Source organism: Platalea leucorodia, assembly GCF_965183815.1.
Source record: "Platalea leucorodia genome assembly, chromosome: 1".
In the NCBI taxonomy this organism is placed as follows: Eukaryota; Metazoa; Chordata; class Aves; order Pelecaniformes; family Threskiornithidae; genus Platalea; species Platalea leucorodia.
The window spans coordinates 158,773,535-158,797,918 of NC_138823.1; the positions used below are offsets into that span (position 1 = coordinate 158,773,535).

Here is a 24,384-nt window from a genome sequence, read left to right on the forward strand (position 1 = left end):
AGCAATTGAGATTACTCAAAAGATATAAACACTTTTCAGGGTCATGTCAGATCTCTGCCGTAGTTTCCTGCAAGTCGCGTTGCACGCCACTGCGTCGCAGCGCTGCCTGCCAGACCCCCTTAGAAAGCTGCAGCCGGGGCTCCTGCTCTTGGGGCTCCTCTCCCCAACGCACTCCCTACACAACATGGGGCCCAGATCACTGTAACTGCCTCCCGCTCTTACACGGCCCCTCTTCCTCCAGAACTGGTATCACTAACATCAAAATACTTGATTGAGTTCAACATTCAGGGTTTTTTTTTTTAATCTCACCTATATTTCAACCTCAGGCAAAAATCCCTGAAGGTTTCATCTCTGCCATGAGGAAGCCTCGCAGCTTGCGCTTCACTTTTCAAAATTGGATTTGAAGTGCAAACCAAAATCCAACTGAGAAAAAAAAAAGAACCAGCCCTTACAATGCAACGTAATACTCACTACCAGAGGAAAACAAACGAACAAAAAAATCCGCAGCGCAACTACACGCAGCCTGGCCAGGTCCTCCATTGCGTACCCAGAGACAAGGTGCCTTCCAGCGGCGTCTCCTCCCTCCCTGTGCCCGAGCAGAGCCCCGTGGGCCTCCGCGCCTCTCGCCACCGTGCTCCAGAACCCCCCACCGCCGGACGGAACGGCCCCTTCGCGGCCCCGAGACACAAAACTTTGCTTCTCGCCTTCAGCCCTCCTAGCAGTTACCACCACCGGGTCAAGCAAAATTGGCTTCTGCCTAGAAAGCTCTTCAGACAGCAAGCAGAGGGAAAGTGCTCTAGTTTCGCAACAAACAGATCCTTATAACTCTTAAAAAATGAGTTAAAGTATCAAGATGTCTTATATTTCCATTAGTGGTCCTCACTAACAGGAGCATCTCCAGAGCAGTTCTGAGCAAGCCCTAATTTGCAAATTATGCAGTTTCGTTACACATTTTTCCATTGATTATCAGCTTTAAACCAGTCTTCAAAACCTTAATGTACAGCAAACCCAGATTACAGTAAGGGAAAAAAATTATATATAAAGCAAAAAGCCATGCAGTTAAATTTAAAAAGAATCTCATGAGTGACTTCAGAAAAATGTGATGAATGACTTCCCCAGCTGTTTTGTCAACACTTCCATAGTAATTTGGCAAAGGCACAAAATCACCGAGTTTATATTTTCATCAAATGGCTATTAGCACTGTTGAAATCTCAGACACGAGACAGTAAGAGCAAGCTCCACGTTTTATATTGCATTGCCCGTGCTCAGTTTGTGAGCTCTCATCTTTTCAGATTAATCATTTGAAAAATATTCTCCCTTCTACCCTGAGCCTTAAATATGACACTAAGGGTTTCACATGTTAATTACAAAAAAGAGAAGAGATACCCGCCCTCTCCAATTAAACCCCCCAATGTGTAATTCATTCCTCATCCGTCCCTGCATTACCAGGACTAGGGCAAGCAAATCCCAGCTCCCAGCGCCCGCACACATCCCTGATTTACAGAGCTCCAAAGACCATCATCATTTAATTGACATACAAAGACCATCATCTTTTAATTAACCCTGAAAATGACACATGCTCATAGTAACACGACGTCTCTTCTGACGGCTCAATAGGTATCAAAGTGTTTTATGAACCTTCACCACAAAACCCAATCCTGTTTTTGACATCTTCCTGACAACAAGAGCACTAAGCCGTTAGTTGGCGTTCAGTTCAACAATACTGACATACTAATGAGAAGTCTGAATTTGAAAAAAATAAGTGTTTCGAGATGACGTTCAATACTAATTTTGACTAAATGCTGTATTTTATTAGGAACCTGTACACCGGCCTTACAGGGGCCGTACCTCCCAGGCTGAACCACTTTTTGTTGTTTGGCATCTCCAGTCCATCAGGGAACTCTCAAAGTTTCCAATCTTTCCTTCCCACCCGTAGTCAAGCTTTTCAGCCTGTGCCTTAAAACCCACCACGGTTTAGGAATACAACAAGCAATTTTTCAAATCCAAGATCTATCAATAACTAAGTGTTTATACACTCAGACGTATGCACACAAACATACACATACATACATTTATACACACAAAAAGAAATTGCTCCGTGTATACTGCTCAAACTGAAGTTCTGACCAAAATAACCAGCACAGAAATTAAAATTTTCTCAATTAAAAACAAACAAACACCAAATCAGAAACATGACTACGATCCAACAGTAACAATACTTACAATTATCTTTTGTGCCTGGAAACAGTATCGTCAGTCAGTTTATATGCTCCTTCTGCAGAGCTCCAGTGGGAACAAGGAACGTTTTACCAAGAGAGCTTTGTGAGTTTTCGAAACAGGAGAGGTCGAACAGCAACATTAGTACCTGCTTGGTGTACTCAACACAGCCACGCATCTCCTGGGAAGGCCACCCCAGAGCCACCCGTGCCCGGAGCGATGGCTGTTCCCATCCTCCGTTGCTGCAGCAGCACCATCCCACCTTTTAACACATCTCTGAGATCCAGGGGATGAAGCGCCAAGGACAATAACAACCATTTCCAACCACAATCTTGGGGGCCAAAGCGAAAAAGGGGGGAACCAATATTTAAGAGCTACCACAAAGGCAGAGAAACTGGAGAGTGCCACACTCCAGAAGGGAGCAAAGAGCAGCTGGATGCCCAGCGGCTCTCGGTGGAGAGGTGGATGCGCCCGTGGAAGGGATGCACCCACCGAGACTGCGCGACAGGACAACAACTCAACACCTGAAGTTGCCGTAACGAGCTTCTGCTCAAAATCACCCGGTGTACGGACATACCCACATCTCCTGGAATTCTCTAATGGCAGTGAAAGCTTTTCCAAATATTTCAGTGGCTATTTGTCAGCAGACTCATTATACCATGGTATAAATATTTGAAATATTTTAAAAATGAATCATCAAAACTGCAGAGGTTTTAACTGTTTCACTCCAAAGACAATTTTGCCCTACTAGCAGCCCCAAGTGCAGGATCCGGCAAAGCTAATCCACCTCCCCCTTGAACACCAGCAAGCTCAAAATCTTCTCAGAAGCACTTGCCAAGAGTTTTACTAAGTTTGAAGCTATCAAGCTTCATTTACACTACTGCATTTCTCCTCAGCCTTGTAAGATCATTATTGCTGCCTTCGCAGGGTTGAAAACGTCCTGCAGTCAGCACTGTGATATCAAAAGGAAACCTAGAAGAGATGCACAACAGATAGGACTGACATTGTCCTACATTTGTTACCACGCAAGTCAGCGACTGACATAAAAAGTCCCAGACTTTGCACTTTTGAGAACATTTCATCACTTTCCAATTAAAATTCTGACCTTGCCTGAACTCCCGGTAATGGATACAGCCTGGTATCTCCGCAGAAACAATCTCCTTTTACAGTAATTTAAAAAAATACTAAATAAAAGAATTAACAGCTGTTTTTCTAAAGAAAAAGTTGCTTACTCAAGACTGAATAGAGGACTGGAAACAAACTTACGCAGGCAAGGCAGTAATTCCACCTTCCAGGAGGTGGAATCTGTTTGCAAAAGCCTTCAAAGCACTGAATTTCTACTGAGAAGATAAACCGATAAATAAAACCACGCTGATGTAACACTAATACACTGGGCACTGATGGCAGTTCAGCTGGGAGCTCAGCGTCCATCTCAATTTCAACTGAAAATCTGGAGGGCCTATATTTTAAGGGAAGATTAGCCAGAACTGACACAAAACCAGAAAACTGGAGAGGCTCTGACCTCTGTTAGCTTTGTATCATCTAACCTACATTAAAGCTGCACTTCAAGTTGCTGGCTTGGCTCTGTGCCACTTACAGGTCCCTACTCAACACCGGAGACACCGATATTTTGGGGAATTTTGCTGCCACACCCAGAAAACACAACAGTGAGCTGAACCTGGAGCCTGGCATGAAGGAGGGGTTGCCTTTTTATTTCAGAAGCTGGGAGGCGTAAGCCAAAACCCCACCTCAAACAGCTCTCGTAAAAAAAGGCTTTCCACTCTTGGAAACTATTCTGACCAGGGCAAGGAGCACCTCCCCTGCAACAGCGCACACGGCACGGGCACGCACTCGGCTTTGTGATTTATTCTATGAACAGGGTTACCAGGGATGTAGTCATCTCCTTCTATAAACATTTCGGGAGCGAAGTGCACACGTGATCTCAGAGCAAGTGCTAGAAGGGAGGGAAGAGTGGAAACCACGTCAGACTAATCAATTAATCTTTTGTTCATCAAGAAGAGCAGGGAGGGTTGAACACCTGTGTCTTTGCAGAAAAATGTTTTATTTCCCCAAGTTGAGCTTCTTGTTTTAAGGAGCTACTACAAGAAGCATCTTCTCGATTATTCACTGCATTAGAAAGCACGTAAAATTCACCTCCTGTTCTATGACACTTTTCAAGACAGAGTTATATTTGTCAATAAAGAAATTACTAATGGCTACGAAACTGCTATTAGTAGGATTCAGGACAAATGACTCAACTTTCTTTTAACCTTTCAAGCAGGACTATCTTCCAGTTCTTTCGGGCTAATACTTTCAAGATGGATCAAAAGTAAGTCAATTGGAAATTATTTAGACAGCCCCCCTTGCAATAGATAGTGCAAGTTATATACTGTATAGTCGTAGCTGGCATTGATCTAACATCTCAAAAACACGAATATGCATAGTAAAGTACGCATAATTTTCTTTTTACTTAGCAGTGGTAAAAACTATCATCTACTTTGTCATTTTCTACCTGATTCTCTAGAGAAATTGCTGTGTTTCGCCCCAGAACACATGGTGATGCCTCTTCCAGCCATGTGTCAGGGGACTTGGGTTGTACAGCACACAGAAGCGCGTTTCCTAACTCTGAAATAGGTTCCACGCGGGATGCGACTGAAAAATTTCGAAGCTCCCTGGAAAACACGGATCAAAAAGATATCATTCTTTCGCTTTGCCAAGTTACAGCACTGAGACATTTAAAGAAAAAAAACCTAGTTTTGAAGTGGTTTCCTGCTAACAAATAGTGAACACATACAAGGTGCACACTGGCTGTATACTTTGCCAACTACAGAAGGATTTCTGTCCAAGACTTGTTTTCAGCCAGAAAAGGGCAGAGCAGTACGGCACGTACACTTGTTTGCTTTCCCGGTAACAAATTTCCTTGTCGCTACAGCTGTGTCCGTACGGGTGAAGCTGCGCTGCTCTGACTGCTGTAAGGCAAAAGCCTTACAATTTTTATCATTTGTACCGAAAGGAGACAGGACAAAAGCTATTTTAAGAGCTGAATATTTAGATCTCAAAATATGGTTAATTTGGCTGTAGAAGCACTACGACTTAGCTCCGGAGTTCCAGCACTCTCCAAGCAGGGCACCTTCCACAGAAAATTAGGAAGGACCTAGAGATACCAGGACTTTGCTGCAAGAGTTTATCGTTTTGGTTTTGTTCCAAGCTATGTTTTATGGTTACATGACCCAAATGCTGCTGAGTTATAATTCCAGGAATTTGCCTGTCCACAAGCTCTTAGAAATAAACTCGATGAACAAATGCAGCTCTGGGTGTATACAAAACCCAAATAAGCATCCACAGACAGCTTCTTCACGCACATAAGCCCTGCAGGAGACGCTTCTCTGGCTGTTCCCTGCAGAAATATTTTTCTGACATATTGCAGTCTTAGGCATTTAGCACACTACCAAAGATGATCCAATTAACAAAAAGCCAGCTTTTTTCATCGTAGTCACTCAAAATTCAAAACACGCATACTGCTATCCACGCAAGATTTAACACACACTAAAAATAAAAACTTTGCATCGTTAAAACGTTGCCTGCTGCCAAATGAATCTTGGTCATAACATAACATTCATTAACAAGAGACCTTCTAATCTTCATCTCAGGAGCTGAAATTAGGCTCTCTCAGGCTCTGCAGCCTGTTGCTGGTGAGAAGAGACAAGAGACATACAAGGGCTCACCGTAATGCAAATTCCAAATCAGATTCCCTGGGACAGTCATCCCGGCCCTCGCCCTGGCTCCTCCTCGTCACTAAACACCCAATTTGCCCACTACAATAAAGCAACTACTTACCTTAATAGATCTGGAACGTCTTCTCCCACATGAAGTCCACTCTTGGCACCTACACATCCCAAACTGGATGCTTTAGGGCAAGAGTCATCGGGCAACACTGTCGGCGCCCTACACGCACGTGTTGTCTCCTCTCTTCCCAGCTACCCTGCTTCCCCAGCCCCTCCCGGCGGGCACGGCGGCCCCTGCACGCAGCCCCAGCCACCCCTCAAATTCCTTCATCACAAAAGCATCCCCCAGTCTCAAAACCACGGTAAGAGAATATGTCACGTGCCTTAATGTTAACACGTCAGGAGAGGGAGGGAAGAAGCTAAGACGCAGACTATGAAGAAAGGCCTGAAGGAACACTGTGCCCTATGTTGCATCTCGATCTGTGCCCCAGGCTCCTGGGTTTCCACTACTTCTCTGTAGAGCCCAAACACTCGCTTCTCACTAAAACATATTTTTCAGAAAGCTAGTTTTTTAAGATGCTGAAAGCTGGAGAAACCACTTCTCTTGGCAGCTTCTTCCAACAGTTAATCACCCATGTGTTAAAAATGTATGTTTATCTTCTCATTTGAATTTGTCTAGCCTTATACAAATGTTTATACCCTTCTTCCAAACAAGGCGACCCTTAATATGCACAGTTTTATCTTACCAGTGTACACATTTGTTTTTAGAACCCAACTGGACTTTGGCACAGCAGCCTCAGGCTGCAGAAGCACCTCCTCTGCCTGCGCGGGCAGGGAAGCAAGCGAGCCCCCGCAGCAGCGCGGAGCTCGGGCCGGCTGCGAACGCGCACATGCCCGCTGCTTCTGCCTTCCCTGCGGTAACTCCTGACCGAGTTGTCCTGATGAGAAAGGTAGAGGCCAAACGAGGAAAAAAGTCCTTGGAATTTAGGTCAACAGCACAAAACCAGGCTGTGTTGGTTTCCTGCTTCTCCCTTACTGGTTTCATGCCCTGCAAGCTACACTGAGAAGCAGCATCGTGCCCATCAAGGATGTGAAGATTTGCCTTTCTTCTTGGTGCTAAAACATACAAGCCTGGAAAAGACGGAAGCAACACTCAAGGTATTTAATGAAAAAAACACTTTGGTGGTTGTCCTAACTCAGAAGGTGAATCTCCCCAAGACAAAAACCTTCAACCTCTTTGCACTCATTCAGGAGCTCAGTCACAGATTGAGGGCAGGAGGTTCATGAACGTTACTCATGCTTGCAGGCAATACCAGATGCATCCAAAACAGCTTTAAGTGAATTCCTAGCTACTGTACTGTTCTCCTGAACATCCAGCTCACAGCTTGTGTAAAAGAGCTGAATAATGCCCTTTCGTTATTGAAGTGCACTACACTTGCTGATAACGACCTGACTGTATTTCCCGTAAGCACCTAGTAGTAAGAAATGCATACATCAAGATTAGCAGACTAATTCTGGGAGGTGTCCGAGTGACTACTTAACAGGGCATGTCCAAATAAATCAAAGTACCAAAGCGCCTTCTGATGAGAGGCAGTATGAGTATGGAAAGCCTGGCCAAAGCCCTCTGAAGGCAAAGAGCTTAGTCCTCTGACTCTGGCTAAGAGAGACTGGAGGAAAGGCCGAGCCTTGGCCATGTGAGTTTTCTCCATTTTCCTCCAGAAATACTTTCATAGGAAAGTCCAAAACGATTTTAAAACATCACTAGCCTAGCCCCCTTTGGAAGAAGAATGATGGAGACGGATACTACAGAATATGCCCCTCCACAAAAGCAAGACACAGTACTCTGTGGCTGAGCCAGCCAAATATCGCAACAGGAGGACAAATTCAGATTGAGTTTCGGTGCTGCTCAGAGCAAAAGGCAGCCTCCAACTACATGCCTAGGAAAAAAGATTGCCAGAGGTGGCTCTGGCAACAGTTATGCAAATGTGTGATAAATAAGCAAGTTAATCTTACTCTCTGTATCAGTTACAAAGACTAACAGAGACACGGCATATATTTCTGGAGAGAAACTGAAAAGACTGCTGGCCCTGCCAGCTTCTCTACCAGATGTGCCAAAGCCTCTGCAAGCTTATGGTTTGGTTTTTTCCAGGTCAACTCCCCTCCTGGACCACATTTCAACCAAGCTTGTGACTGCAACCGAGACAGAAGAATCCTATTCCAGAGCTGCTGCTTTGCGTCTTCAGCTCTTTTGGTACCAGCTTCAAGCGACTCCGTTACAGACACAGCCAAGCCAGTCTCTCCTGGGCACTGGGAATGTGCGTTCCACCATCTCAGTCCTGTGACCAGCCACCCCGGCTGGATTCCTCTCCCATACTAGTAACTCATTCAAATAAACTGACAAATAAGAAACAATGCGGGAGATTTCATATTTGATTTTTAACAGTCAATAAAAGGAGGAATTGAAGCCTTCTCAATGTGCTGTGCTGTTTGTTATACCACGTAAAAGACTAGCATCCTTACTGTAGTTTTTACAAACTAGGTGTTAATATTTAATCTCAGAATTAGCATTCAATTGTATGAAAGGATTCAGCTTTATTTTAACCACTGGTAAACTAGCAGCTACAGGGTTGGGTTTTTTTTTTCTATTTTTAGAAAGTTCATTCAAAGTTGGCTGCATTGAAAAGACAAGCTGAAAGAGCTCTCATGATTCAGTATAAATGATAACTTTAGAGCAAAGTTTTAAGAGTTATTACCATATGCCTCTAAAAAAAAAAAAAATCTATTTTCTCGTCAATTTTAAGTCAAGCTCAAAAATCACCTATTTTTAGTGATTTGAAAATGAACCCAGCATGCTACAAGAGCTAGCATTATTGAAAAAGCCAGAGAACTAAAGAGACAACTCCACTTAATAGCATCCTTTTCATAAAACTTTTTACTTATCTTCTGAATTAAATATACTTTAATCCCCACCATTGCATCTTCTCAAGCAGGAGTCTTTAGCTTCCTTTATTTGGAAGATAACTAGCACTTAGGCCACCAGTGCAATCTGCCTCACACCAAGGCTTCAGAGCTTTCAGATTTGGGTCCTATCACATCCAAACTACCGCATGTATTTTAGACGCGGTAAGCGTGACGGGGGATATAGTACTCACGGGGGTTTTCAATTAACTTTCTACCAGCTGCTGTAAGTAAGATACCACCTAACCCAGCGCTAAGTCTGCCAGAAGAGCTTTCAGGGAAGTTTCCATGAGTTGGAATCGGCAGTCAGCTTGCATAGGTTCAGGGTTACGGCTCAGATGGTCACCGCATTTTTTTTCTCTCTCCCTTTTTTATTTTTTTTTTTTTTTTAAATCTGACAGCAGCATCTCAAAAGTGGGGCTTACTGTTTGGTGAGTGTATGACCTATGCAGCAGAGTACAACCCAACCATCTTCTGCTCTGACTTTTCAGTAGTGCACGTCACTCAACAACCAACTCTAGTCAAGGTATTTTTTCCAAAACTAAAGCAGATGAGGCAATAAACTCACCACAACGATGAATTCAAAAGGTACAGTTTGTAACACTAACAAAGTAAATTTGCTTCGTTCCAACACTATTGCAACAGAAGGATCATTTCAGCATTTCGGGTGGAAAATTAAAAGCTTTTTCCTTAAGACAACCACTTGAAGACAAGCAACAACAAGAAAACCCAAACTGTCTGTTGTTGAGTACTACAGAAAGCAAGCCTGGGGTCACAATGCAGTCCCAAAGCAAACAAGCCCGGAGGGAGCAGGCAGTGCAAATGAGCTTCCTTTTCTTACCTTAAAAAAACTAAAGTTTCAAAGTCCAGGTTACTGCTGACTAACAGATTACTGAGGTCGGTATCGCAACTACCTTGTGACAACACCATGACTTAAAAATAAACCTAAATACTAAGACATCCAAAAATCAGGACCAAAGAGGCAGGTTTTCCAGACGTACTACAAAATGTTTCCGCAAAAAGGTTAACAAAAATCCTAACACTAAACGAATGCATTGCATTGAGCACTTTTGAAAACTTCTCTGACCGCAAGCATCACACAGCTGTAACATTCATTTCGCAATAGTAAATACTATCCTGTTACAATCACAGATTAAACAAAGTAGGAAACAAGCTCACTTTTCAAACAGAACAGAAGCAAATTAGGAATAGAACTCAGGTTTCCAAAAATAAAAAATAAAGTCTAACTTTCTTCATCGCTGGACCATCCCAGCGATGGTCTGAAACACAGAGGCACAGGTAAATAGCGAAGACAAACCTCCGCTGACGCCTAAAGCCAACACACTGAAGAGGGCAAGCAAACAGCACAGCCAAACACGAACGCTGACAGAGAGATGTAAAACCCTTGGGCCTGTTTAGAGATGTTTTTTTGAAGCCTTTTATAAGCCTTGTTTTCAGCATTCTAAGACTCGGTGCATCAATTAATCACCAGCTGATGGGGTATACATCTTACAAATACTATCTACGCTTGCTCTGTGGAGCAGCTTTGTCGCGTATACCACAAAACAGTGCCTGTGATTCTCAACAGAGAAGGCATCGTAAGAACTGAGAACTACAATAGCTGCAGCAATTTTAAAACGTGAAGCATTCTAAGGCGAAATCCCAATCTTCAGTAAAGCCAAGTGAAAGGGGTAGGTGCCATGCAATCTGAAGAGAAACTTGTGTTACAGCGTATTGCACTGAAATTACTGCCATGCACCAGAGACCGAAAAGAGGTTGCACCAAGAAAAAGCATTACAAAGTTATTGTGTTCTACCAATGAACTTTGAAGCAGAGCATGAAAGAGTAAGTGACTTAGCAGGTTCAAAAACTCCATCTTAGTTTTTCCAAACCACTGGAGGAAGCTTAATTTAAACTGGATGGTGTCCCTGAACAGTCAAAATTAATCCCTCCTGGATGAAAAAATGGTACTTTCAATCAAAGAGCACCTGGTTTTGAGAGCTACCTCATCCCCCTGCACATTTGGTGCCTAGCATTTACTAGAATTAAGAACTTTTTCTGTTATTAAGTATTTTTGTGCAGTTTTGGCCAAAATTGAAGTTTAAGGAAATCTGCTGCCCTTGAGGATCCGTTACTTCTAGTGAGTTTTGTACATCCATGCAAATTACATGTTAGTAAGGAACAACATAAAATTTTTCAGAGCAACCCAATAAATAGGTTTTCAAGAGAAAAACTCATTTTAGCTGCACAAATAAGAAGAAATTCTGAATACGTAATAGGTCGAATTTAAATTGGATCCACAGTAAACACAGAATGAGGATTTATTTTGTGTATTAAAAATGAAGTTGGATGCAAGAACGTGCATTAAAAAAAGAAGTTGGATGTGGTGTTATTTCAAAAAAAAAAAAAAAAAACAACCAAAACTGTGTTCTACATATTGAAACAGGTGGAGACTATTAGGCTTAGGTCAAGTGTAAGAAGGTGACTTTTTTTTTTACATCTGGAACTGGAACTGCCAGTCCAATCATATATACTTGGACCAAGACCACGTATCCACCCAGTTCGACCAGCAGCCTATGGAAATGCTGGTGTATGGGTACCTGCTTACTACTGTAGAAATCTTTACTGATGAATTCTGCCTTCTGCTGACTTATTTCTTCTTGTCCATTTTTTGTGTTTTGCCAGTTTCTCCTTCTACCAAGCAAGTGCAGCACTGCCATTTAATGCTGCATTTTGTCCAGCTCTGACAATAAGCAGCTTTGGGGATCTGAAGGCAGAAGAGAGACTATCCAAAACACTGGATCTTCAGCAAATTTGCAGTGTTAGAAGATTTCATTATAGAACCCTGGAGTGTACTGTTTGTATATAACGCTGTGAGAAGGACCACCCTTTTCTGGGTAAGATCTAAGGCAAGCATGTGGGTACAGATTTGCCACTAGCAGGTATGCTATCATAACTGTGTTCTTGACTGGAGCTAGGTAATTTAAATGTTAAAGAAGATTACCTGGGATTAAAATAGAAGGTGAAGTTTGGCAGCTCAATATAAAACCTATGGGTATCCACAGGAAGGAATTCAAACTCAACTCCAGATTGTCCTAATTTTATTTGACTTGGTTAACCAATTTTGAAGCACTTTTTACAGTTTACATAACTTAAAGGAGCACACTGTGTCCTATAAATATAAATTAACATTTTTAATAACTCAAGACATCACAACAAAGCCAGATTTTGAAATAAATTGTCTGTTTAGTTATCTGGATCAAGAAGGAACATACATGGGGAAGGAAAAAACAGCATTAACAAGAAAACACCATTTAGTTCTAAACTGAGTTTGTGCTTCTACACCAAAAACACAACACTGAAGTAACAAGAACTCTGCAAAGAACTTGAAAAGGTACATAACTTCTGTAGTCCCAAAACCAAAGTACATATTTATTTCTTCTTCTACCTGTTATTTTGTTTGGTTCTATGAAGTTAGCATTAATGGTAGAGGGACAAATGTAAGACAGACTAACTTTGCTGCAAATATGACTTCTCTTGTAGCAGTTTGTTAGATTGTTGGTTTGGGTTAAGTTGAATTGGTTTTCCTGCATGATAAACAAGAGCAAATCTTTTCAATGTATTTAATAATCAACGCATTTGTTAGTACAAAGCAGATGGTGTTCAGCAAGAAGGCATTAAGTGATCATTTGAAAACACCATGCTTTTTTTTTAAAAAAAAAAAAAAAACAGAGCCACCCTAAAGCATTTCGTGAAGGCCAGATGTTCAAAGCTGGTGCACAGATAAAAACTGCGCATCCATGATTTATGCATGAAATTACCCAGAGCCTGACAGGTGTTAACATATGCCAATAGTTATTTGCATGCTTTCGCTATGACATACAGAAATCAAGTCATCTTTCAATAAACTTTGAAAATCTGGTCTTAGCAACAAATTAACACTTTGCTTCACTCCATTAACTTAACAAAAGTTATTAATCCATCTTTCGATTTTTGGTTGATGACTAAAAATAAGAGTGAGATATTTTAACGCTAATAATTTTGTACAAATCTTCACAGTAATTGTTTGTTCTCAAAATAAGCAAAAAAACTATTGTTCAGAAAGCCTTTAATTATTAAATATTTTTCTGTATATTTATGTTCACTATAGATTATTTTTTGAAGCAATCTCAGAACTTAAAACTTCAGAATTTTTTTTTTTTTTTTTAAACAGAGAGTTACTTTAGGTCAAGACCAAAAAAAATCATGTACTAGGACAAAAGATGGAGTTAGAGAGTCAGCCTCTGAATGCTTCTTAAAAATAGGTGCTTCAAATACAGGTTTAGAAAAGAAATTAAAGGTCATGTTTTCAGTCACACTGAAGAAAACATCTGCAAAGAAAAAAGGCCCTCATCCTTAAGATTGAAGAAAGGTGGTAGGGGGAAAAAAAAAAAAAAAAGCACTGTTCTCCCAAGTTGCCCAAATCACACACAGACACAGGAAGGTTACAAATGCCATTCATGAAAGAATGCACCACAAACATCAGCATTTATTCATTTTGAATTTTTTTTTTTTTAGCAAATGACAAAAGACTCAGCTCACTGGCTTCACTTTTGTTTACCTTTTGCTTACATTACACATTTAAACATTTGTCAAAACTTACTAAGTTGTCTGCATTCATGCACAACTAGAAAACATCCTTAATTTATTTAAACCAGAAATGCATAACCAGAAATGCATTACCAGAAATGTATTAACATTGTTCACTACTAAACATTTAAAAAAAAGTTGAAATTATTAAAAAGGTTATCCTGGAAATGTTAACTTCACAGCAGACTTAAACTACTAATTGGCTCACATCTCAAATTGGAAAAAGCAAGATTCATGCTAGTGTTAGTGTACATCTCGCCCTAGCACTACTGAAGGATCATGGTTCACCTTGATCATATATAATAAAAAGAAAAGTGCATACAGAAATTTACAACAATTTTAAGGACAAAAAATGGTCCAATTGATGTGGTCCCAACAATTAACTCAAAAGTCTATGACAAGTACGAGCTTCGGTGAGCTATTTATACTACTTAAGTACGGATATACAGAAAGTTGAGTTCGTTTGAAATCTTCAAAAAATGTTCCTGTCAATCCTCAAATGGTGGCTGTTATAGCTTAAAATTTCTGTTAAATGCGTGCGTTGAATTACTTGTTATCCAAGCGTAGCAGCTGCTCCTTACCATTTATTGTTAGCGACCTTAACTGGCCATCTTCTTCAACTTCTACTCTCTCTTGTCCATTCTCAACAATTCTGTAGGACAAAACCACAGTTAACCATTTTAAAGCACTGTAAGCCATTTCAAAATACACACCAGGTTTTTAGATAATGAACTATAACAGAGCATGGCCTGCTTAATGCAACTGTAGCTGGCAAGCTTTTGTATTTAACAGCGCAGAAGCTGTAACTAGTAACCATCTGCATTCCCCCACTGATATTGCTTATTTATAGCAGGAAAATTGCTTTCTGGAAGTTTGAATCCTCCAGTTTGTAGAGTTCACAGTTACAGCTGTCACCTCATACATTGTCACAGTTGTACTGACACTACACACTATTATCTAGAACTAAATGTCTTTTGACAGATCAACTGTACAATCTTGACATTGCATTTAGTACCTACCCATCTGTTAAATGCATAATATTCTAGATGCAATCACAATTTTGCATGATGTAAGGCACACAAGACAGTCTTTAATCCACTTTTAACTTGATCAGAGCAATTAATTTGGAGACCTACTGTATACCAAGTTTATGACCAGCATGTACATTGCAAACTTTAAGTATCCCTGACTGCAAGGAGAGATCATTAAAGAGCTCTGTGGATTTGGGCTTCTTTGTTTGTTTGTTTTAGAAACAGGAAGATAAGGAATGTTTAAATTATTTTTACAACATTTAACTTATGCCTAAATTTTAACTATCTGGGAATGCTCCGCTCATGAGTCAAATGAGGAAACCACATGGATGAATACAAATTTTTCTGGAGATCAGACTTACTGAAAAAAATACACCAATATTAAAAACAGAGGGAACAGCTTCTTGCCTGAAATGAAATATTACTGATTTTCATTGGGTATGCTGGGATAGGAATTTTCTTTAGACTTAGCTACCTTGTAAGCAGACATTCTACAAAGTAACAGGGCTTCTCAGAGATAGTACATGTGTCTTCCTAGATGTGGCTAACCACACTTCTTGCTTCTCCCTCCCCTTTCTAAATATGATAACAAAAGATATGACAGCAGCATACCTGATTTAGCCTATTTTCTAATATTAAAACAAACATGGTGCCTCATCTTCTTTTGCATAAACACTTTGGTCTCCCTCACCTGGTACAATTCCCTCAAAAGTGGGCAGTTTTCAGATTTTTCTAGAATATACTCACAGAAAAATATCACAACCACACCAGTGCGTGATGACAAAGGTTACATTTAAGTGGTCAATACGACAGGATCTCTCCAGTACAACAGGACAGAGAAAAACCTTGCACTTTGAAGTACGGGACACAAGTTACCAAGAAAAAAAATTGGTTCTCCCTTGCTTTTCCATAAATTTTTATTAAGTACTGAAATTACATTTAACTACTTGTTCAGTACTCCTGTAACTTATTGATCATAATGTTCCATGTAGGTTACTCTATAGCTAACTAATATCTGGGTTTCCCAAATGCAGTGATTTCACCATCACAGGCATGCAATAGCGAGAAGGTATGCTATATATAGCACTTGAAAATTCACTTTCCAACAAACAGGCAAAGTTTTCCCCAAAGCAGGTTTCAGTTGCTTATTTCACTTAACAGATAAAAGAAAATTACTTTTTACACAAAAACTTCACTCAAACACTGCCTTAGAAAGCAAACTAGAGCAGACGTTAGGGAAAACCATTTCATAATGTCTGCAAAATGAAAAGTCCTGCCAGTCTGCAGTTAAAAGCTTCACAATCAACAGGAACCAAGCGCACTTTTCCCTTCCAAAAGCTCGAGCTGACTTGGCAGACAGCAATCAAGGACCATAACAGAAGATGCATCACTACGCAACAGGTTCTGAAGGTCTGGAATTGCTCCACTGCCAGGTCCCTTTCAAACAGCAAACAAGTTGCAACCTTCATTTTTCATCAGGGCAGCTCTGAAAGCTGCGCAGACGTCTTACGCATCTGAGCCCTCCTCAACTCAGATGAGTTTATCAGAGTTTACACAAAAACACCATCTTCCCCATTTTCGCATGCTACAGCTTTAAGTAACTCAGCAATGCCAAGAAGAGTCAGAGAACCCAATAAAACTTTTCAACTTTTTTTTAAGCATTCAGAGAAATCCAAGTAATGTGATGACCACAACAGCTAAAGTAACAATACATACACATACATGTATCACTATATTTATGTGTATATATAGTATATTTATATACATGTATTTATAGCTATGTATGTCTCTACATATAGTTTCATGCAAATATATCACTTACCTCTTTGTAGTAATTTTTCTGCCATTAACTATTTTAGTTGAGGTTGATACTGATTTGAAGTTACCCATCCCACTGCCACCAAATGACGTAGAGGAGAACGAAGTAAGGCCTCCATGTCCCAATGAACCAAATGAAGTAAAACCTATTGAGAAAGAAGGTATTTGACTAAAAATGTATTTTTGCATGACCATGGGATACAAATTTATCATCCACTCAGACTACCTCCTAGCTTCACAATGCCCTTAGTTGGTTGCATCAACACAGCATCAGTGACTAGATGGCACTAAACACCAGTGTGAGAATAAAAACATGGCTCCAGCCCCATCGACTTCTCCCATATGGACCCATAGTTCAAATGCCAAAGGCACAGCATTGTCCAAAAACCATCTGTCACCTCCTCCCCTGAGGAAAAGGTATTCAAGCCTGTCTGCTGAACCATTATATCATTCTTTCCACTCAAGGTAAAGCTAATAACTTTAATTAATCTGATTTTTTGCTTTAATGTAGATATTGGGATGCTCTGAGTTAGCAGACAGAACAAGTTCTGTATCAATAACATCCCAACTAATACCCAGAATCTTAACACTTGAAAGGATGCTGACTACCAGCAACTCTCGGCAACCTCTGAGATACAGATGTCAGCATTCAAACTGACTACCCCAGAACTGATACTAAGTAGTACCATGGCTTTTAGGCACACGTTTTTCCAGTGTATTTTCAGGATGTTAAATAAAAGCCATCACCCCTCAACACCTAAAAGCAAACAGAACAAAAACAATTCTAGAACTATAGAGAAACTGTAGCACCAAAATTAAGAACACAAAAAGTTCCACCTCTTAGGGGCCTGCTTACTTTTCACAAACTTTCAGGTAGACCAAATATCGTAACTATAGCTTTATTTACATTAAGACTTTACAGAGAGCAGCTTAATTTAAAAAAAAAAAAAAAAAAGCAGCCTCAGAATTTCCTGAATGAAGAAGGCAACTTTTTAAAAAAGTATTTACTGATTCTTTGTGAACCAAAACTGCATTCCTTGTTAAATGTTGTGATATTTACCTGTGTCAAATGAAGAAAAACCACTTCCAAAAGCAGGGAATCCACCAAAGGCAGAGAAAAATGATCCACCACCTCTGCTTCTGCTCCCCCTTGGACCTCGCCTGCTCCCAAAGAAGTCCTCAAAAGGGTCTTCTACAAAACAGAAAACAACATTTAAGAGGTCAATATTCCTGAGTGATTCTGTATTTAATCATTAGGGATCCTTCATTAAAAAATGAAATTTCCTGTTACAGATAAGATTCTTCCTTTGAAATATTTGATGCTACTGAACTGAACAGTCCACCAAAAAGGCAATTCCTACACTCCTTCTGGACTAAATTCTGTCTCACTTTTGGACCTAAAAATAATTATAAAAAGTAGTTGATTTCTTTATTTTAGCCATTTAGTATTAAAACCCAGTAAGCCTAACGTAAACTCTCTCACATTTTTCAGTACAATAGAAGTGGCAAGAGCTACAGAAATAGCATTATTTCCACCACATGCTCATATAGCGTAATACACAGGAGGTATGATTAAAAAAATGAAATCGGTATTTATTTGAAGCTAACTATGTCCAGTCAGTTAGCACTTGACAGATTTAACACTCTTCAGATGCATAATCATGTTCTCTACACACAAAATCACCATAAGGCAAATCCTTCAGCTGCTCTACAGAATTCCCTATTGTCAGCCTAAGGTTTTGCAAGGTGTAGAATAAAGCATAGCACTACAGACAGATTAAACTCTTGGGATTTGAATTCAAGAAATCTTAAAATATTGCACACAGATACCTGAACTTTCTAGTTTATTCAAGATTTATTGTGGATCACCATGATGAGGCCTCCGCAAAGTAACTTCCAGATAGGTTATATCAATTATTGGAATATAAAAACAGCAGCCAGGGATCAATGACTCATAATCTTAAAGTGTTCAAAGTGTTTATTTTAGCACTTGCCACATTAGGTACTTCAAACACGTATTCTGATGCATGTTTAGGCAGGAAAGTATGCAGGTTTACACACAGTGTCCCAAAGAGGCATTCAGTCCCTACCAAGCAGGAGGAAGAGGGAGAAATAGAGAAAGGAGGTCATGGATAAAATGCTATTTCAAATTCAAGTACAACTGTTATGTCATTCAGAACAGCTGCTGCTCCATCCCCATTAGGAAAACAATAGTCTCTTTCAAAAAACAAAAAGGGGGGAACAGTACACAGGGACCAAACACCTATATAAACAATCCTTATTTACTTTATCACATTTTCCTAAAAAACAGTTATTACTAGAATATCTGAAAACTGCCTTTTACTAGTGCTCTTAAAACAAAGAGCAACATATAAAATTGCAATCATATAACAGATACTCAATAAACATAATACTTGCATTAAAATCAGAAAAGTTTAGGAACTTCAACTACTCTCTCCATCAATCACAACTCTCCCAGAATGCGTGTTGCACAGTACCAACAATTTTACCAGGTTTTACAAGTGGGGACTCAATGTTGAAAGGTAACAGTCTGGAACACTGCTCAGAACGAGCTCTAACTAAAAATGCAGAAACTGGTGATAGCAGCAATAGAAGTATGAAAACAAAGACAGACTCTTATAATTGCATGACTGTTCAGAAGTACAAATTGACAAAGCGAAGGTCAGAAACACAGTATTTATTCCATCTCCAGTACCCCCACAAAAATCCACACTGATTTATGACAAATCACCGAGTTAATGCAATAACGACAATACTAAAGTAATCAATAGAATAAAAAGATATTAGTTACCATCTGGTTTATGTGCAATTACTTAACAAAAGTGAAATGTCACAATGCATTTATGCTGAACAAAGGCAGCCGCTGAGGTTCAGACACATACTCCCATCAGCAAAGACACAAAATGCCAAGAATGACAAAAAAATAACCCCAGCCTTCCCCTAGCTTCCACCGTTACTGAATAAAACAAGGCAGGAATAAACTTTTATCTTACATACGCTAGACAAGCAAGTGGTAACATTTTTTTTCTACCTCAAGTCTTTTTTTGTTTTGTGCTTTTTTTTTTTTTCTCATGTAGAACAAGTTTTTTTTCAATATAAAGACGACCTGTTATTATCTTTAAAAGAACAGAAATTAAGCCAACACTTGGGCATGGAAATATGGGATCCTACCACCAAAATTACTATTTCCAAAAGAAGCACTACACCCATGGGGGGGGGGGGGGGGGGGGAGGTGATTTTTGTCAGACTAGCATATCAGCTCGCAAGTAAAACCACTGCAGTTAATTGTTTTGTAGTCTAATTTATTCTCACCAGAGTGACTCATAAGTTAGTTATGAAGGTCATTCACTCACGTGTACAAACGACCTATATTATATTACTCCCACTGTTAAGCTTTCTATTTATAGTCCAATTTTTCTTGTTACCTGGAGTTCGAATAAAAACAAAACAATCTACCATGTAAGCTTTGAGTTTTTAATCCCCCACAGTATATCAGCCTATTCTGCCAGTGAATCTCTCCTCGGCACAACAGCAGCAGAAACGCAAAGGTTTTTAAGGGAGGATCACAGAATCTCCCAGAGATCCCTGCTATCAACCCAGTTTCTAACTGGATTATTGCCTACTCCTAGCCGCGCAAAAACCTAACCGAGACTTGGACATGCCTTATTAGCCTTTGGCAACCCTACACACCGAAGAAAGAGGTCAGCACTCCATATTAGCAGATGTTCTAGCCTCAGGTGGTTCCTGTTAGCACCCCTGCTAATAATCCTCCAGTGCTCTTCTAGTAATTCTCTCCAGTAAATGAGATACTCGAACCACTCTTCTGCAGTGGACTGCAGAATGCTCAGCAAGATGGATTATGCAGAGACAGGAACACGGGCAGGACTTTCCTGAGGGAATATTTCTTACTATCCTGATAGCCAGCCAGGTACAGCATGCAGAAAAAAAAAAAAAATGCCAAAAACATTGAGACAAAGCAGTAGGAGGCTTCTGCATTATCTTTTGTTGTATCCACCATCAAATGCACATTAATATAGCAACCTCACAAATACTCAGACCCTGTTTATGCTTCTAGTCCCTAAATCAGGATGATTAATAGTACCACTCGGCAAAATAATAACATTTCAGCCTGGTAGGTCTATTTTTGTGATTTAGCAGAACCTTTCCACACACTATAACGTCTTCACACAGATGGCTTTTTCCAAACTCTTCAAATGCAGTGAACCTCACAATATCAGGGTGTTAGTTTTTTTTAATTAATCCTCTTATGAGGATTTTGGTGCCTACAATCCATGTAATTTTCTTATTGAATGTTAGAGGCATATCAGATCAACAAAACTAAGCAGTAAAAAGAAAAAACCACAAGCGAAGGCCTTTCTAAAAAGGGGAAATACTATATAAATACTATATGACTTAAAAGCTTCAGAAAACTGAAATGCTAGACTAGTGTAACCTCAGACTATTACTAAATACTGTTTGGAGATAAATTCACAGTTTATTCTAATCTGGGTATTACCAGAAGCTTATGGGAGGACAGAGTATCAGATTCAGTTTCAGCAAAAATGTTGGAGTACACTTCTGACACAGAACTTGTGGTGCTGTCAAAACAGCAAAGATCAAGAGAACAAAAGGTGAGAAATTTCAAGGAAGTCAGCGAGACAGACTTCTAATCTATCAGCAACAGCAGATGACGAAGCTTTTTGGGGGAAAAGCAAATGCTTAAGCAACGAACTCATGGTAGCCTGTTACCAAAAGAAGAGACAAAATTAAGGACTTCGGGACTCTTGCTGTTACTAGGTAGGAAGACTGCAGTTACAGAAGCCAAAAAGCTAACGCAAAGGATGGAACACAAAACCCCCAGCAACACAAAGGATTGCACACTAACAAACCCATCTGAAAACAATTACATTAGAGGTAATGTTTCCAGAAGAATTTACTTTATTTAGAAAAGTCTTTGCTAATTCAAATGCAGCAACTGTCTTGTTCCACTGGGTAAAATGTTAAACCTGCTCATTGCGAACCATGGAATCCTACCTTGCCTTTCTGTAGTCACAGGAAAAGAATTTCACCTCTAAACAAGTCAAATAACAACAACAACAACTATAATAAACATCTCATTGCAGTTCTAAATAAGGTAGGTCAGGAACCCCCCACTCTCAGGAGTCCTCAGCTGTAATACAGAAACAGGATTTTCTCCCTTTCAGCAGTATAAGCCAGTTGCAGAATACTACTTAAAAGATGTGATTGCTCTCCTTTCCTGCCTGGTGATCATGGAACCAAATGACAAGTTGCATTAATTCACTGAGTCAAAAGAAAACACTGAGTGTTTGTATTGTTAGCTTTCTGTTGCATCCATGAGCTAATCTGACCTAGTATTGGCAAGACTGGCGTATCTGAAAAATGGGCAGGAAAGCAGGCAAAAACCAGAGTATCTACATTTGAAGCAGTCCACAATTCAGTTAAACTTCATGAAGTTCATTAAATCAATCTAAGGCATTAGCTGAAATCACAATACACTATGAACTAGAAGTGCCACATCTCCTATGGCAGTCACTTCTACCCTGACACTTGTAGCCTGGCAGTTGCTTGGGGAACCAGATCAGGAACTCATCAGCTGAAAAGAACGTCTCCAGATAAAAGCAAGTTCAGCCACATCAATTCTTTGCTGGAGTTCACACTGTGACCGTAAAAGCAACTGTGCTGGTTACAAAGAAGACAGCAGGAAGAGGTGCTCAAGGGTCAAAAGCAGCGCAGGAAGATGCTTTCAGCCACAGAACGATGCTATCCCTGATCAAAGTGTTGAGCACATTCCAGCGCGATGCCGTCATTCACCTCCAGAAAATCATTAGTGTTGAGATAAATTGTGCACTGTCAGCAAACATTCTCAAATGCACGCACTGCTGCAGCCGGAGATGTTGATAAAGGGTCAGTATGCAAAGGACCATTACCCTATAAAAACAGCATCACTGCTCAGTCATCGCTCACTGGACTACTTCCCAAACCAGTGAACTTTGTTTCCTTCACTCTTTGCTATCAGAGCCACGCTATTGCCTCTGCCAAAACGAGACACACGAGCTGAATGCCCTTATTGCAGGTGCAGGAAGATGACACTGTAGCTGCACCGCACTGAGCAGAATAATGCTGAAAGGCTGCTCAGCCCCTACGTAAGGAGGCAGCCAAACTCAACAGCATCGAGTATTAGTCTGCAGTGTTTCAGCAAGCAAAGGCAGCACAGGCTGCCTGCCCACCATCATTTCTTTATATCAAAGCATACTTGAAGTGACTTTATAGATCATGCCAGAAGAGAGGCTGAAATGCAGGTCTGAATAACATGTTTATGCAAAGGACTATAGATATAGGATACATACAATAGAATAGAATTCTCGGAGTAGGTGTTTCTAACTTGTCTCCTATTTGAAAAAAGTTTCAAAGATGCAGATTTGCAGCAAATACACACAGAACCTCATGCTACAGCTCTGGAGTGTACCCAGCCACAAAAAACCATATCATCAGAACTGGACAGGCCACAGAAACCTGTAAGCACTTTTGCATGGAAATATTTTCTTCCTTAACTACAAAATAAGCATACTGTTGATGCCACTCAGAAGAGACACTAAGATGCTGTTGCAAGCACTGTTGATTGACCTGCCTGGAGTGTTTCAGCATGGTCTTTTATAATTGCTTACTTCCACGAATTAATGTCAAACAGATGTTTGCCCCACTTATTTAAGAAAGTTTACCAGCAGAAGTATGTGAAAGTCTTTTTAATGATATATAGAGAGCAGACATCCTGGGATTAGTAATTTTCTAGAAAAAGGAGACTTAAAACATTACCTTTGAACACTATCTATACCATAATTACAAAGATGCTAGAGTACAGCAAGTCCAACTCTAATCGGCATTTCATATTTATCAAATTAATGCCCAAATGTTCAGGCACACCTTAAAAACGGAGGAATCTTCCACTACCATTGTATGACCTGCTCTCCTTGTGCTATGGTCAGCAGTTGTCCTCTGACCAACTTAACCAGCTAGCCATCCAAGAAAACCAAATCAAACCATTTTCTTGGGGACTAACAACCTGAACTGGCTTGGGATGCCCAAGACAAACTTCCTCTTTGGCCAGTGTGCTATCACACAGCTTCTCAATGTATCTAATGGGGCATTAGTCAAAGATTAAAGTTTTCAGACAGACACGAGGATTTGGAGCAAGGCCTCCTCCCTTTTAGCAGCAGAAGCTATATATTAGTTTAGTTACCTACAGAGCCACAGCATCACCTATTCCTATTTGATAATGCTGCCTGGGTGAGACAACTCCTGTGTTTCAGAAACCTTCTTTGAACCTATCAAGTTAATTCTGAAAAATTCATAGTAGTGAGATTTGGACCATTCAGTGGATAATTATGATCTAAGACTGGTGCTTACGAAATACAACTGTGCGCATTCATACCAAAGCAATGAATGCACATGCAAATCTCTGAGCACTTCATAAATTGCACCAAAAGCTGCAAATTTATGTCAACAAAAAGCTAATTACAAAGAGGACAATGTTGTGCAAGACAGCTTTAATTGAAAGCTACCTCCATTTTCAGTTTTAAGAACTCATTTGACTAACAAATATATTTTGCATTAGAACACCCAAACATCATAATTATCAGAAACGGGATTACATGTGGATTAAAACCATCACCTGACTCTTATGCAAACCTTTTGCGCCAGCAAGACAACATTCTGTCCTTGAGACAAAAAGGTTGATGAAGCTATCCCATTCCTAAACAACATCCTAAAACACAGATCATGTAAAATAGAGTTTGCAAGGATTACTGCACATAGGTTTTTCCCCTTTCTTGTCAGGGGAAGACTCTTTAGCCTGGATGCTTAAAGTAACTCACTATACTTTTCTAGAACGCTCATGCCTCATTTTATGTAATCGATATTACAGCACCCAATCTGCAGTGATTCTGTTGTTTGATGGAACCAAACTA

The 24,384-nt window shown here is 40.1% G+C and overlaps 1 protein-coding gene across 5 annotated transcripts in view; it reads right to left on the reverse strand.

The window, feature by feature from the left end:
• Nucleotides 1–24,384, reverse strand: part of DNAJB6 (DnaJ heat shock protein family (Hsp40) member B6) — a 63,305-nt gene that overhangs the window by 18,970 nt on the left and 19,951 nt on the right. For 3 of the 5 annotated variants that reach the window (XM_082320128.1, XM_082320129.1, XM_082320127.1), the window contains exons 6-8: nucleotides 17,439–17,570; nucleotides 16,383–16,524; nucleotides 14,111–14,181 (exon numbers count right to left, since the gene is read on the reverse strand). In XM_082320128.1, the coding sequence (XP_082176254.1) occupies nucleotides 14,111–14,181; nucleotides 16,383–16,524; nucleotides 17,439–17,570 (345 nt within the window). The other 2 variants (XM_082320130.1, XM_082320131.1) reach the window with 2 other exon arrangements.